This window comes from Protomyctophum bolini (assembly GCF_963924005.1).
Source record: "Protomyctophum bolini genome assembly, chromosome: 16".
NCBI lineage: Eukaryota > Metazoa > Chordata > Actinopteri > Myctophiformes > Myctophidae > Protomyctophum > Protomyctophum bolini.
In genome coordinates, this window is record NC_137877.1 from 39557860 (window position 1) to 39575199 (window position 17340).

At 45.0% G+C, this 17340-nt stretch overlaps 1 protein-coding gene across 1 annotated transcript in view; it reads right to left on the reverse strand.

The window, feature by feature from the left end:
• Positions 1 to 209: 209 nt before the first annotated feature.
• The window catches only part of rab3gap1 (RAB3 GTPase activating protein subunit 1), a 76052-nt gene continuing 58921 nt past the window's right edge, over positions 210 to 17340 (reverse strand). The window contains 3 exon segments of the mRNA XM_080785485.1: positions 210 to 2823; positions 11336 to 11438; positions 16522 to 16640. Coding sequence (XP_080641611.1) covers positions 2554 to 2823; positions 11336 to 11438; positions 16522 to 16640 — 492 coding nt within the window. The 3' untranslated portion in view covers positions 210 to 2553.

Sequence of the window (17340 nt, forward strand, 5' to 3'; positions counted from 1 at the left end):
GATGGTTGATTGTTTATACTACTAGAGGTTGGGGGGCCACTATGTGGTCCTCCTCGCACGAGTCACACACCGCCAATCCCACCAATATTAGATGTTTCAGGGGCTTTGTCAGAGTACCCGTTTCACACATCAAGTAGTCAGTATAGTCATGCTGTTGAGACAAACCTCAAGTGCAACAAATCAGTTCAAGAGAGAGAGAGCCATAAACAGTGAATTAAAATGTTTATTCATACCCCTGTGGGAGTGCTTCATCAGAGAGACATTTAGGACCGACACACAAACATGTACAGACTCTGTGGCCTACACTCCACAGAAATGCCTGCAGTATAGTCGGTTTCCGGGAGAACAAATGAATAGAACGTTTCTCTAAAATAATTATTCGTACAAGCGTCATTAACAACATTTACACACTATAGTCTATAGTCTCGGCTGCTATACGAAGAAGGCTACATTTTCCGTTACGACGTCGAGTATGTAAATTGCACTTTCAGCCAGGAGTCTGCACATTTTTCTGTGGGGCAGGACAGAACGACCGCGTTTGTGTAATGCTATATAACCAAACAAAATGACACGATACAGGTATTACATACAATGAAGTAGTTTTAGTACGGTATAGCCCACACAACAAGTGTACAACACTATGTGGGAGAGGCCAATACATGTACACGCTACGAATGCCACCATTTTTAAACAACTGCTGGCCACCTGACAAGAAGTACTAGTGAGTATAGCACTCTGACATTTTACCACTGATGAGAAAGTGTTTACTTTCCTCGTCCGTTGGTACACACGAGAGAGAGAGAGAGAGAGAGAGAGAGAGAGAGAGAGAGGGAGAAAGGGAGGGGGGTTAAGCAGTGTGGGGTGAGCTGATTGGAGTCCACTCTGCATAATATGAAATAAGAATGATTTAAAGCTTGACAACAGAACAAGGGGTGGTGGTGGGGTTTAAGATATTAAAGTAAACAACAGCTAAAAAACTCTCTTGAAATGTGGGAACGGCGGTGTATACGACTCAAAAACACTCAAATCCTTGACACAATACCTTCAATCACCATCCATGCAGATATTAAATAAACCCCTTCATCAAAGCCCTTTCTTTCATGAAATACCCCTGCTAACGGCACCGGGAGGCAGATATGATCCCACACACACACACACACACACACACACACACACACACAAATACACAGCGAGATGATGCCATGATAAAAATCTTCTTTTTCGCGGGTGACACGGTTCTGTTGTGTCATTCTGAAGATGCAAGCGCCACTCGGTACCACGTTGGACAACATTATGGCTCTTTTCAACTAACCACGACACCATGGGTTTTAAAGGCCCAGAACCTTCCAGAACCGCGTCATATACTGTGATACGGGTGCAGTATACTTTTGTTCGACTACTAAGACATTGGTCCGAATAACGACAACCCATCTCAAACCCTAACCTAACTAATAACCGCAAGCACGGGAGCAGGCGCTATAGTCTGAGATGCGTTTCGCATGTTGGACTAGTGCTCCGTCGGATGTACATGCGGTCCCATTCTGTGATACTATAGTCGCTTTGTTTTCATTTCCATTTTAACCAGGATCACCACGTAAAGTTATAACATACTGTAGAAGCTGACTGAAAATTGCTCGCTCTAGAAGGTCGCGATTAAGCGGATACGTTGTGAGCTTGTAGATCTAGTTATTTACAAAAGTATAATTTCTAGGGTTCTGGGGGGGGGGGGGGGTTAGTACTATATAACCTCCTGAATTAGGTTCTGGGATAACTTTATCTTGAAGCCCAGTTTCCTTTTTTTAGGGAAACAAATCCAGAAGCCATGAGATTACGTTCAAGCCCTAAACACACACACACCGTCTGCGAACGCCGCGCATCAAAACAAGCCGCCTCCGTTATTTTTCAATGAACCTATATCGCAACACGCGTTCACGCCTCGTCCTGACGCTTCCGATATGCCACTGTTTTATTTTTCCAGGCGTTGCCACCCGGTGTGTGTGTGTGTTGGGCTTAACACAACCTGGCGCTGGCGATCACTTATAGTTCTTGTAGTGGAAAAGAGCCATTAAAGGTACAGTAGAGTAAGTGATTTCACTTAATAAAAAATAAGTGATATTTGAATCACTTATTTTTTTGTTTTGTTGTGATAATCCTCTCTACTATAGAGTGTGCTGACCATATAAGGAGTTCCTCCCTGTCCCCAGTTAACCCCTGGGGCCGGGGTCAAAAAACCTTAGGTTTCGTTTTTGACTCTCTATCCTGATTGGATGAAGGCTTATTAGGTCCCACAGCCAAAAACGAAACCTAAGGTTTTTTGAGTGAAATCACTTACTCTACCTTTAATCATTTATTAACCAACCGTAGGCTACAACCAAACCATGGAGATGGAGCTCCACCTGAAACGGACCGTGCTACTTAATAATGCTCACGTCACTTATGCCCCCCAAACCCTCCCCATCCTTCCGTGTCTCGGCTTCCGGGGGATGTATGGATATGGATGGGAGTTGGTCGGGTTTGGGTGTTGGGGGTCAGGGTTGGGGTTGGGGGGGGGTCTCAGAAGAAGGAGGTGTCGGAGGAGAAGGCGCCCGCCAGCCTGAAGTCCTCCCTCATCAGGACACAGAAGAGCCGCTGGGGCAGAGCCTTGGAGTAGGGCGCGGGGCGGGGCACGCAGGTACGCAGGAGGATCTCCCTCCCCGCCGGGGGAGGGAAGTCGGGAACGTTGAGGCCTCCTCCTCCTCCTCCGACGGGCTTTCTGTCCTCGCCGCCACCGCCGCCCGCCGAGGCACGCCCCAAGTCATCGTCCAGCGGAGCCAGGAGGGCAGCCTGCAATGCATGGTGGGTAGGGAGGGGAGGGAGGGACACAGGGTTGTGGGGAGGAGGGAGGTAAAGGTTTATATACGTTGGGATGAATGAAGAAGAGTTTTCCAAGAGCAGACTGGTATACTGGGGGGTCCCTGGCACATCCCTTCAAATTTTCATTACATTTGCAAGCTGTATAGTTGCACTGGCCTCTGTCCTACTGCCCTACTGCCACCTACTGTCTGTTTATTATATTACACAGTGGGTGAAAAGAACACACCCCTTAAGACTAAACCACACCCATCAGAGGTGTGACTTCCATAGGTACCCAGGTACTTTTAAATACCTAGAGGTACCTATGGGTGTCAGGCCGGCAGAAAGGAATCGAACCCCACCGTACGTCGTCTAACACATCAGGGTTATATTAGGACCATGAGACAGGATTAAACCATTTTGGGTTGGGCGGGGAACCCCCTTTTGGTGTTTTAAAGAATGATGTTATACTTTAGCTATTGACAAATAGCAGATCTACAAGCTCATAGCCATGCTACGAGCTTGTAGGTCTGCTATTTTTGGAAAAAAATCGTGAAAATGCGGCACAAAAATGAAAATATATATTCTTTCAGAGCAAACGTTTTAAAAACTCAAATATTTGCTTCTGGTGGGGGGGAGGATGATGAAGGGATGACAGGGAGGGTTATTTGTACAAGTTGCATTTTCAAAATGTGCTGATCTACAACCTAACACATCACAGCAGTAGAGGATCACTCAACAGGTCGACAGAGGGGGGAGAGAACTTTATCGGGATCCTTATAAGGTGTGTGCAGGAACAAGTATAGTTTGACTCTGATTAAAGATGACAGAGGAGACTAGCCGGCTGAACTTGAACTTGAAGGGGGGGGGTGAACATCCCAAAGCGACCCAATCTATTTTTACTGAGGGGGAACGAATTGCCGAAAATTAAGCCGAGGCTGATTACGAATTAGCGAATGCCTCCTCGCCTAAATCTCCCCCTTAAATCTCGCCTCGAGGCGAGGGAGCTGAACGCCGAGGAGGGACAGAACACAAATAAGGTTGGAGTGGATTGGATTCCGTGTGGCGTTCCTGGATTGATGGTGGCGTTCAGACTCGGACAGAGAGAGGCAAACTAAGGCGCTGTCGGGGTTAGAAACCTCTTATCTCCATATTCTAACTTTCGGTGGAGTTTTTTTTCGTGTAAATTATCGCCCTACTTGACTCATTCTAGACGGGAACTCCTTTTGGTGTTTTAAGCATTCCGTTATACTTCCGTTAGATCTACAAGCTCGTAGCACGAGCTTGTAGATCTAGAGCTTGTATAGGTCTGCTATTTTTGGAAAATCGTGAAAATGCGGCAAAGATCTTTGAATATATATTCTTTCAGAGTGAACGTTTTTAACTCAAATCTTTGCTTCCGAGTGGTTCCTGGAACAACATATTTTCAAATGGGGGGGAGGGGGGGGGGGGGGGGGGGTCGGCGGCTAATTACATATATTTTTGGGGGTCCTTGACCTGAAAATGTTTGAGAACGACTGACACAGAAACACAGGGTTTTTCCAGAAAAAAATTGTCAAAATAGGTTAAGCTAAATTTGAATCCTGAAAAAGGACATGACAAGGTTTCCAAACTGACAGATAAATATGAAATTAAGTTAAATGAAATACAAAGTGAGACGGGGATCAAAACGCAGCTATAATGTACAGTATATCTCTATGAAACTCCTAACAATATGGAGGTGAGCGAAAGAAAAAACACACCATTTACAATCTAGGCATTTAGCAGACGCTCTTAATCCAGAGCGACTTACATTAAGCAAGGACAAAAAAAGCATGGGAATACATCACATATAAAAAGCATTTATCATGAAACATGCGTAAGCTAAGAAAGTATAACAGTGGAATATCTATATAATGAAACTATACATATATACTATACTATGCTATACATATGTACTATGACGTGCTAAGAACACACCCCTTAAGACTAAACCACACCCATCAGAGGTGTGACTTCCATAGGTACCCAGGTACTTTTAAATACCTAGAGGTACCTATGGGTGTCAGGCCGGCAGAAAGGAATGGACCCCACCGTACAATGCAATTATAGTGCCGTCTACATAACATGCTATAAGTCTGTATCAAATGCTATCTAAGTCTACAGAAATGCTATCTAAGGGGGTGGGGTAAGTGCTGTGGGCCATGATGGAGGTGGGTTTTCATACTACTACTACTACTACTACTACTACTACTACTACTACTACTACTACTACAACTACTACAACTACTACTACTACTACTACTACACACAGACAGCAAGAACAGTACAAACCTCCACGTCCACCAGAAAGCCCTGCGTAGCATAATGGACATAAGAACAACAACCACAACACAAAACAAAATTGGCCAATTAACTTAAAGAGGCGGTTGGGGGAAAATGTGCTTTCTCGGCAGGGAGTGTATAGGACTTTTTTTATTTTCTTTTTTTGGGGGGAGTTCTAAGTAACTGCCCCAAAGGAACTGTCACTGTTAAGGAGGACATTCATGGGAGGTGATGGAATGACAAAGAGGACGGATTACGGACGTTTTCCACTGTCCAATACTTTACTCTAAAATGACAGTATATAATATTATATATAGGCCAGTTTGCTAAAGTTGTTACCTCATCACTGGTGAAGTCAGCCAGCTTGACATGGGGGGTGAAAGAAGGCAAAGCAGCATTGGGGGGAAGAGAGAAACAAACATAAAACATAACAGCAGAAGAGCAGCAGGATGGAGAGAATGCTAGACCCAAAACAGACACACACACACAGCGCCATCGAGTAGAGGGAGAGAGAGAGAGAGAGGGGCTCGACGCAGTCAGGTAAAAAACATGAATAAGGAGTGTTATAGCGCCACCATCAGGCTGAATTGAACATTGGCATTTCTTCCTCGACTCAGTTGGAAAGCGTGTGCAAAGTTTCACGGACACTGCTGCACGCTGTGTTCATGATTTGTGGCATGCTGTTCAAAACGGATCACTCCTGCAAACTATGTAACTTTATAAGCCAATCGGGATGGAATACGTATACTGTCTCGGAAAAAACACGGCCTCCTGGTGGCGCTTACAACAGGCCCATGTTTAAGATTTGGGGCAGAGGTTCAGCTCTGGCATGCAGGGAGTGTGTGTGTGTGTGTGTGTGTGTGTGTGCTAGGGCATTCATTTCTAGTCATTTTTACTAGTTGCGTAGTTTACTAGTCTAAAAAAAGACTAGTAAAAAAAATAAAAATTAAAAAATAATTGTATATATCCTCTCTTCATAATGTAAATAGTATCCCAAGCAGCACACTCTACTACTTCTTTCGATGGAAATAAGCTTATTAGCACAAAAACCCAACCCCCATTGAGGGCTTATATCAGGGGAAATATAGCCAATAATGCACTTTTGCTACAAAATAACACCTGAACCTCTTTGGTGGGGACGCAACAACTACAAATAACACCTGGACCTCTTTGGTGGGGACGTAACAACTACAAATAACATCTGGACCTCTTTGGTGGGGACGCAACAACTACAAATAACATCTGGACCTCTTTGGTGGGGACGTAACAACTACAGATAACATCTGGACCTCTTTGGTGGGGACGTAACAACTACAGATAACATCTGGACCTCTTTGGTGGGGACGTAACAACTACAAATAACATCTGGACCTCTTTGGTGGGGACGTAACAATACAAATAACATCTGGACCTCTTTGGTGGGGACGCAACAACTACAAATAACATCTGGACCTCTTTGGTGGGGACGCAACAACTACAAATAACATCTGGACCTCTTTGGTGGGGACGCAACAACTACAAATAACATCTGGACCTCTTTGGTGGGGACGTAACAACTACAAATAACATCTGGACCTCTTTGGTGGGGACGCAACAACTACAAATAACATCTGGACCTCTTTGGTGGGGACGTAACAACTACAGATAACATCTGGACCTCTTTGGTGGGGACGTAACAACTACAGATAACATCTGGACCTCTTTGGTGGGGACGTAACAACTACAAATAACATCTGGACCTCTTTGGTGGGGACGTAACAACTACAAATAACATCTGGACCTCTTTGGTGGGGACGTAACAACTACAAATAACATCTGGACCTCTTTGGTGGGGACGCAACAACTACAAATAACATCTGGACCTCTTTGGTGGGGACGTAACAACTACAGATAACATCTGGACCTCTTTGGTGGGGACGTAACAACTACAGATAACATCTGGACCTCTTTGGTGGGGACGTAACAACTACAGATAACATCTGGACCTCTTTGGTGGGGACGTAACAACTACAAATAACATCTGGACCTCTTTGGTGGGGACGCAACAACTACAAATAACATCTGGACCTCTTTGGTGGGGACGTAACAACTACAAATAACACCTGGACCTCTTTGGTGGGGACGTAACAACTACAAATAACATCTGGACCTCTTTGGTGGGGACGTAACAACTACAAATACAGGTAAGTATTCTAGCATGGAATTCTCCTTTAATCTAAACCACGAGCGGTCTGCTCAATTCCACAGTTCGGGGTCAGAGGGGGACGCGTCTCCGGTCCACTCTTCTTCTTCTTCTTCATTTACTTTTCTTTAAGAAAAAAAACTTTATATACAACGCACAATTTCCACCTGCCTTCCATGCACTTCAAGATAATTGCTTACTTTCTATTTAGAGCCTGGCAACACACACAGCCTGTAATTTAACACTCAGCCATCTTGTGGTGTAAGAATGTAAAAAAAAAGGATAAAAAAAAGTGATATAAGAGGGGGAGGCGGGGGAGGAGAGGAAGGAAGGAAGTGTATCGTTTGCGCTCCCATTATTATAGCAGTATGCGCGCCACACTAAAACACAAGCTACACAGGAGGGAGTCTAGCCAAGCATTCACTCTCCGTGTCTTTTTTGAGCTTTCGTTTTTTCTTCTTTCTCAGTTGCATTTTCAAAAGCAATTATTGTTGCGAGGAGGAGGAGGGGGGAGGAGGAGGAGGATGACGTCAGTGGGGCTGGAGAGCCAGGCGACGCATGTGTTGATGAAGTCTGCGTCTCTCTGGGCGACACCTTTTATCAACTTTAAACTCACACTCTGAGTGGTGTCGTTTTGTGACAGTACACTTAGATTCTAGTTTTAGTCGTAGTCTTTAGGAGTAATATTCATTTAGTGTTCTAGTGTTAGTCCAGTTTTAGTCTATCTATATTTTAGGCCACACAAGCCCTTATTGTCCCTCACACAAGCCCTTATTTCCCCCCCACACAAGCTCTTATTGGCCCCCCACATCACATCCCCCCGCCCCCCCCCCCACATGCCCTTATATGACAAAAAAACTAAACTAAACATTTTTTTTCTTTTTTTAGGGAAAGGGCACTTTCTGCAAAAGGGCAGGGGCTCAAGCCCCCCCCCCCCCCCCCCCCCCCCCCTCTGCAAGTGCCTGCAACCATGCACTGTATCAAAGCATGGCTTCATGTAATAACCAACGTGGAGACTAGAGAGGCAGACATAGCCTTTAACACCATGCAGGGGGTCATTGTTGCAGACAAGCTGATTTGCATAACCAATAATAAGACATGCAGGTGTGTGTGTGTGTGTGTGTGTGTGTGTGTGTGTGTTTTCTCCTCTGTCATCTCAGAGCACGCTAAATGAAACACACACACACACACACCTCTTCTGCTGATCATAACAGAAAGAGAAAGAGAGAGAGATAGAGAGAGATAGATAGATAGAGAGAGAGACAGAGAGAGATGGGGAGAGAGAGAGAGAGAGAGAGAGAGAGAGAGAGAGAGAGAGAGAGAGAGAGAGAGAGAGAGAGAGAGAGAGAGAGAGCAGAAAAGAGCTTTGCTTGTGGTTTGCTGGATGCAGCCTCTTCAACTAAAGTGGCCATCAGTGAAAAGCTTTTTATTATTATTATTATTATTTTTAAGTAAGACTCAGCAATGTCATGTCATACCTTTCGCTGAGGTTTTAAAGGAGTTATTGAGTCTCCCGTCGGAGACTCAGCCGGTCATCAAATAAAATGATTGTCTTAGGAATGCAAGAAGAAAAAAGAAAACTAACAAAAAACCCCACTAAATCTCCCTGAATTCAAGGCTTTCATGGTGTGAGTAATTGATAGAAAATAAGTAGAACTACTCCTTTGTGTGCGCTGAAAATAGCCCATTTACAAGCTTGTAGATCAGCTATTTTTGGATTTTTCTTCGACGGGTGGCTGCGGCATCTCCCTTAGAGAGATAGGGTGAGAAGTTCAGTCACACGAGAGAGAGACTCGGAGTAGAACCGCTGCTCCTTCGCCTGGAAAGGAGACAGCTTATAGGTGGTTCGGGGCATCTGGTTAGGATGCCTCTCGGGAGTCTCCCTAGGGAGGTCCTCGACGCATTTTAAGTCTACTGTCGATAGAGGGTTAAATAGTGTAGGGGGGGGTTAAACATTTCCAAATCGTAAAAGATAAGAGCATGACATTTTGATAGAGATGTCCTTTGGGTGCCCCAAAAAGTGAGGAAGTGAGTTATATGGACAAAATTCTAAATGGCCACCTAAACTGTTGACTCAAGAGACACCAAATAAATAATCTCCAAAAAGGATAACAGTTGGCACACATGTCCCTTGGGTCATCCTAAAACATTCTAGAATGTTACTTCTTAATCCATTCTGGGCGGGAACCCCTTTTGGTGTTTAAACTAAGCATTATGTTATACTTTAGCTCTTGAAAAATAGCAGATCTACGAGCTTGTAGGTCTGCTATTTTAGAAAAATTGTGAAAATGTGGCACAAATCTTCTATATATTTATTTCTTTCGAACATTTTTAACTCAAATCTTTGCTTCTGGGGGGTCCCTGGAACAACATATTTTCAGATGGGGGGGTCAGCGGCCAATTCAATATAATTTTGGGGGTCCTTGACATGAAATATTGTGCACCACTGATACAGAAACATGGGTATTTCAAAAAACTGTCAGGATTTAGAAGATTTTTTTTTTTAATTTGGCCTAAATGGGTTCAAGAAGTAAATTATTGACAAAACTGAATATTGCCACCTATACAGTGTGGGTAGATGATGCAAAACACACCTAAAGAATATCATAAAAGCATGAAATGTGGTGCAAAAATAATGTCCCATGGGTGGTATTATATTAACGCAAGTGAGTTTTTGTCTACATTCAAAATGACAGCCTAAAGCGGTTGTCACAAAAGAGAAAATAACGGTATGTCATAAAAGCATATAATTTGGTATACTTAACAGTGAGAGCTCATTATATTCTAGTACGGGTTCTTAAAGTGTTTGATGGTTAATCCTTTTGAAGCGCTATAAACCCCTAACCCTAAAGCCTCACAAACTGTTTTGCAGTGCTTGAAATATAGGAAGTTAAAAAAAATATGTCTCTCAACACATTCTCTCCCACACAGGCTGCACTGCTACTGTAAACAACATTCAAATCGAGCAGTTTACCAAAATCTGGCAAATCTTGAAAGCTATATGCATTCTCTATCTCCTGGAAAAAAATATGGATGGATTAATTAACGTCGCTGATTCGTGGATGTAAAGTAGTAGGGCAAACTGGACGTACAGTATTAGACGTACAGTAGTGGACGTACAGTAGTAGGACAACTGACATTCTGCCTCTAGAACATTCTAGGAGCTTCTCCTCCCCCACAGTCCTCGGGAGGAGGTCACACACAATGGACAGACGTTCGTTCTGACGGTGATAACATCGCCAGGCCTTTTGTCGTCATGACATTGACAAGGTGAGGCTGCAGGTGTCGCACATGCTGTGCGCACGCATGCACGCACGCATGCACGCATGCACAGAGGCATCTCCCATGTGCCCCATGCCTATACACATACAAGACTGCGTACTACTACTGATGTTTCCCCGGTGTGTGTGTATGACTGCGTGTGTGCGTGCATGCATCGGTGTGTGCGTGTGTGTGTGTGTGTGTGTGTATGTGTATATGTGCAACCTCCCCTCAGGGCTACAAGGAGGCGAGCGGTCGGTAGGAACGGCGAGCGTTCCGCCTCATGGGCTACAGGCCAGCAGGTGAGCACGACGCCCCACCACGTTGACATGCAGCGTTGCGGGCATTTAACCCATTCTGACCTGAGATCAGATTCATACGAGGTTTCCAGTAGGACACACACTGGTCTGATCAACCCATTCTGACCTGAGATCAGATTCTAAAAATGTCAGTCGCTCTTCGATTTTTCAAAAAATAGCAGACCTACAAGCTCGTAGCGCGCCACCGAGTGGCGCGCTACGAGCTTGTAGATCTGCTATTTTTCAATAGCTAAAGCATAACATGATGCTGACACCAAAACGGGTTCCCGGTGAGAATGGGTTAAGCGCTCGGGTGGGAGGGGGGGGCAGTGGAGTCCCGTACGCTACGTGCCCGCGGTGGTTAACACTGTGCTGGTTGAGTGTGCGCGGAGGGAGGGGGAGGGAGGGAGGAGGAGGGGGAATAGAGGAGGAGGAGGTTGAGGAGAGGTTGCCTTACCCTCTGAGCGCTGACAAACAGCTTGTGGATGATGCTGCCAGCCGGCCCGCGGCCAGCTCCCGTCACCGACACCTCCGGTTCCTCCAGCAAGGAGCCGACAAACCTGGGAGGGGAGGAGAGAGGGGGGGGGCAGGGGGGGGGGGGGAGGGAGGGGGAAGGGGAGGAGGAGTGAGAACAGAGAGAGGGCAGGGGGGGCACGGGAGAGGGGGGAGGAAGGAGTGAGCGATGTGCGAGGAGAGTGACAAAAGGGGGTGGGGAGAAGAGAGAGGGAGATTGATTGATTGAAATATTTATTAACAGTTTGCCAGAATTACAGTATCATTTCAAGCATAAACTCAATACAAAGACTGTTAACTGTGAGTGGACGACCCGATTTAAGCATTACACTTGTTTACAAGAGGGTCCACCACCATGTTCAATTCATCAAAACATTTAGAGACGTACAAATGGACACTTCAATATATATAGTCAAAGAACAGAACAGGAATTCATCATGATGGAGGTAAAAAGGGAAAAAAAGAGAGAGTGTGAACGTCAGTGGATGAAGGAGAACAGGTAAAGGGGCAAACGGGTAAAGTGTAATATGTCAGATCCACATGGACTGATCATAACTTGCAATGACAGCAGAACAACAAAAAAAACCCAGAAACGTCGTTTAGAGAAAATGAATGTTTGTTTCAAGATCATGAAATCCTTGAAACGACATCAGGCGGTTTAGTTGCAAAGGTATATCCTTCCTCCTCTGGGGGGGGGGCACGGGGATCAATTTGAGAGGATACGCCCTTATAGTTGATTCAAATAAAAGAAAACTTTTTCCAAAACACGAACGAGGCTCACGGATTATTGGGTTCATGTCTTCACTGCATGATGTATGAGCTCTGAGCTTTTCCCCCTCAGGTGTAAAACGGTACAGTAGTTGAACCTGACAGCATTATTATGTCAAGGACTTTCCACAAAGCTATACAGTGATGAATTATGTCATTATTATGACAGCGTTGCTTGCCGGAAACATTCAAGCTCGAAAAGGTTTTTAGAACGCCTATTTCCGCTGAGTGACACAGTGGTACGACGAAGTATAAACCAGACTTAAGAAGAGGTGCATAACTTAAGAAGATTTACATATTGGTTGTTCAAGTTTGACCCACCAGTTTTGGAGATATGGCTTGTAGAGTAATGTCTTGCAGAGAAACAGGGAGTTGAGAAAACAGGCTTGAAAAGGTTAACTTCTGTGGGTCTCTAACGTTACACCTATAGCTACATGTTTAAGCATTTATTTCATATTTACATGTCTTCTGTGGTCTCTAACATTACACCTATAGCTACATGTTTAAGCATTTATTTCATATTTACATGTCTTCTGTGGTCTCTCTAACATTACACCTGTAGCTACATGTTTGGGCATTTATTTCATATTTACATGTCGATTTCAGCTCCGACACTTTATTTCAGACATGCTCTAGTATGTGAAGAGTCTGCCTGTACGCTATTAACTCAAGTTGTTCTCCTCTGGTGAAAAGCTGTAATTTGCGCGATGGCAGTCTCTCAGTCAAATCTGGTCACATATATTATGTTGGCTATTCAAAAAATAGCAGATGTATAAGCTCACTCACAGCGCATGACTTCGTGCCACACCGTCCGACAGCAAAAAGAAGAAAAATAAACATGGCAGGCACCAACCTGCTCACCGGGAGCAGGTTGGGGTTCAGTGCCTTGCTCAAGGACACTTTGGTCACGCAGCCATGGAGGAGCTGCGGGGATCGAACCAGGAACATTTCAATTCCCCACAAGCGGTTTTGTCGCTTGTGGGGAATTGCTGCGACACGTTTTGAGCTTGTAGATCGGCTATTTCTTGCTATATTCGAATTGAATTCTTGAATTTTTGCTATTTTTGAATTGGAATCCTGAAAATGTACATTTTTATTTAATTTCAAATTTAATTATACCTGTGTTGAGCAATTGAGCTACTAATTTAGACTGAAGTAATTAAAGCGGGTCATGTTTGCAATGTTGTGGAATTGTAAACAGCTGAAACCAATATAACAGTATTCTGACATTAACCCGAGGGCCACATTAAGTGAATGTGGGGGCCGCATGTGGCCCCCGGGCCACCCCCTGTTTTAGACAAAGGCTGAAATGAGCAGGCTGCATTTATTGCAGTATAGTCTAAGTATAATAGTCAGTATATCTAAATACGATAAATAAGGATTTGGTTTTTTTCCGCCCCAACTGTGAATAATGCAAAGCTATATACTTTAGTGGAGTCCCTGAATAAAAAAAAATACAATAGCTGGAGATGAGCATAATATCATATAATGGGCCCCCTTCAAAACCCATTAGTGCATTTTGGCAGTCTGCTTTTCCAGTCAAAAAACTGGAATGGCTAAAAAAGGATTATTTATTTCTTGCATTTCATAAGAGAGGTCAAATTTTTAAGAAGCCTGCATGCATACTGTATAGCTGTGCAGAGAGCTTATACCTTATAGCTTTTAACCCATTCTGAACGGGAACCCATTTTGGTGTTAGCATCATGTTATGCTTTAGCTATTGAAAAATAGCAGATCTACAAGCTCATAGCGCGCCACCGAGTGGCGCGCTACGAGCTTGTAGGTCTGCTATTTTTTGAAAAATCGAAGAAAGACTGACATTTTTAGAATCTGATCTCAGGTCAGAATGGGTTAATCAGACCAGTGTGTGTCCAGTGGAAACCTCGTATGAATCTGATCTCAGGTCAGAATGGGTTAACCACATTAACCATTATTCAAAACTTGACCTGTTGAGGGGCTTGGCGGGTGGGCGGTGAACCAGCGCTCGCTCCATGCGCACCCCTCTAAACCAGAAAGCACACCGGTTGGGCCAGGCTATACTCCACCCCTTTAGACCAGAAAGACTTGCTCCATGCCCACCCCTCTAAACCAGAAAGCACACCGGTTGGGCCAGGCTATACTCCACCCCTTTAGACCAGAAAGACTTGCTCCATGCCCACCCCTCTAAACCAGAAAGCACACTGGTTGGGCCAGGCTATACTCCACCCCTCTAGACCAGAAAGACTTGCTCCATGCCCACCCCTCTAAACGAGAAAGCACACTGGTTGGGCCAGGCTACTCCACCCCTCTAGACCAGAAAGACTTGCTCCATGCCCACCCCTCTAAACCAGAAAGCACACTGGTTGGGCCAGGCTACTCCACCCCTCTAGACCAGAAAGACTTGCTCCATGCCACCCCTCTAAACCAGAAAGCACACCACCTGGGCCAAAATACTCCGTCACACTGCATATATAATGTCAGTGTACCTCCTGCATAATTCGGTCAGTGCCGCTTTGTGCCGCCTACACTGTGCACCTTTCACACACTCTCACACACACACACTCTCACACACACACACACACACACACACACACACACAGAGTGTATTTTCTGTCATTTTAATGATGTATAATTGCATGGGGGAATTTGGTTTGTGGGAGACGGTGTACATCACACCTCCTACACCCCCCCCCCCCCTCCCCGCTCACCCCCCTGACAGTCAGAGCACCTGAGCAGGGACACCAGGCGCTCCAGGGCCAGCCCTGGGTGTCCTCGTAATGAGGCCAGCGTGCACGCGTGCGTGCGTATAGGTGCGTGCGTGTTGGTTGCGTGCGTGTGTGCGTCCTCACAGGCCCTGAACACTAATGAACAGTAAGCGTGTCTTCGGTTAAAAAAATTTCCTGTCTTTCTAAAGCAGTGGTTCTCACAAGGCGGGTCCGGGTTTGAGAACCACGGTTCTATAAACCACTGTTCTAAATCACAAGAGTTTTTAAGAGCTTGTGGATCTATACTTTTGTAGGATGATCAAGTAAAAAGGCTATTCATTCACAAAACAAATAAATAATAATTATTATAAAAGTTAGAATATGGAGGAGGAGAGGAGAGGAGAGGAGAGGAGAGGAGAGGAGAGGAGAGGAGAGGCGCGCGTTGTCTGATGAAATGAGAGCAAGAACCCGCTGATATTAATAAAGAGACAGACAGGTTGGTGGGGGAGAACGTATGCAGAGAGAGAGAGAGAAAGAGAGAGAGAGAGAGAGAGAGAGGCAGAGAGAGAGAGAGAGGGAGAGAGGTAGGAGGATTCGGCGGAGGAGGTTGTAGAGGAGAGATGAATATACAATATGTCTGCCACAGGGAGGCAGGCCTCGCTGCGTAAAATAAATAATAAAAGAAGCTGACATCTTATACAGGAGCTTAAAAAAAACTCCACAGAGTCAAATTGAGTTGAAAGTTCACCCTCCTCGTGAGCTTTGTGATTTCAGACTGTGGTGCGTGTTGAAGAACACGTTGAAGCCCCCACTGCTCACCCGATACATAAAACATGAGACGTGGAGGGGTCTCGACACCTCTCCCACATGCTGCTACAACCTGTCCCGTTCTCTGGGACGTCTTCTTATGGGGAGCTATTGATTCTGTACACGGTCAAGGTTCAGTTTGTACAGAAGAATTAAATAAAAAGGAGATAAGACAGAGGGCGTGAGGGGGGATTTTCTTAACCACTTAAGCCCAAATATAGGGCCATGATATAGCAGTGATATCTCGTCACACACGGCAGGAACTGGGAGACTTGTCAGGATAGAGGGAAAGATGAATGGAGCAGTGTACAGAGACAAGAGTGTGAATACATGTGTTTTTCCAGTTTCTTATTTTTGATAAATTAACTAAATATTTGAGAAAACTTTTTTCACTTCATCATTATGGGGTATTGTGTGTAAATGGATGAGGAAAAAAACGAATTTAATCCATTTTGAAATGAGGCTGTAACAAAACAAAAATGTGGTAAAAGTGAAGGGGTGTGAATACTTTCCGGATGCACTGTATATTCAGCAGCAAACATTTTTAACTCAAATCTTTGCTTCTGGGGGACGACGACGACGACATATTTTCAGATGGGGGTCGGAGGCCAATTACATATATGTTTTTCTGACAACTGTCATGATTTAGAAGACATTTGTAGAATCCATCTCAGGTCTAAATGGGTTAAGATATTTTCCCTTTATTGATAGATGTATAGTAGGTAGGCAGGAAACGGGGGGGGGGGGGGAGACACGGTAAAGTCCGCCGGGATCGGGGACTCGAACCTGTGACACACTGGCATGCTGGATTACCATTCAAGGTGCCTGGACTGGTCCGCTAGGCCGGCCCGCCCAGGCCCGGTATACTTACTTCTCTAGGTCCTCCTCCTCGTCTCCTCCTCTCTCTCCCTTGCCGATGCCGAACTTGGCCTTCAGCGAGCGGGCGCGGGCGATGACGGTCTCCACCCCCATCAGCTGGCTTATCACATCCTGTCAAGTGAGGAGAAAGGATATTAGCCCATTCTGACCTGAGATCAGATTCATACGAGGTTTCCACTGGACACACACTGGTCTGATTAACCCATTCTGACCTGAGATCAGATTTTAAAAAATGTCAGTCGATTTTTCAAAAATAGCAGACCTACAAGCTCGTAGCGCACCACTCGGTGGCGCGCTATGAGCTTGTAGATCTGCTATTTTTCAATAGCTAAAGCATAACATGATGCTAACACCAGAATGGGTTCCCGTTCAGAATGGGTTAACCCCTGAAATCCATCGAATCACACCTTCAATGGATGTCACAGACGTTGACACTATAGGGTCTCAGAAACACTTATCTGTTGGACAAGGCTCCAGGTCATGTTCTACTTGCACAAAGGTGTATTTTGTCGAGTCCGACTTTTACTTTTCAGGTCATACGAAAGACTGTAAAAATGGGACCCATAGTGCCTCCCTGCTTGACACTCAGCATCAAGGGTTGGGTTGGGAGTAAGTCCCTGCGACATACTAGCGTCATGTCCAGGGGGTGTACTGCCTTACGCTATAGAAACAGGAGATAGGCTACTTATCCCAAACTCTTCTCCCTTCTGGCTCCAAAACTGTGGAATGCACTTCCCATTGCAGTCAGAACTGCAGCATCACTCCCAATCTTCCGCCGTAGTTTGAAAACCCACCTTTTCAGACTCCATCA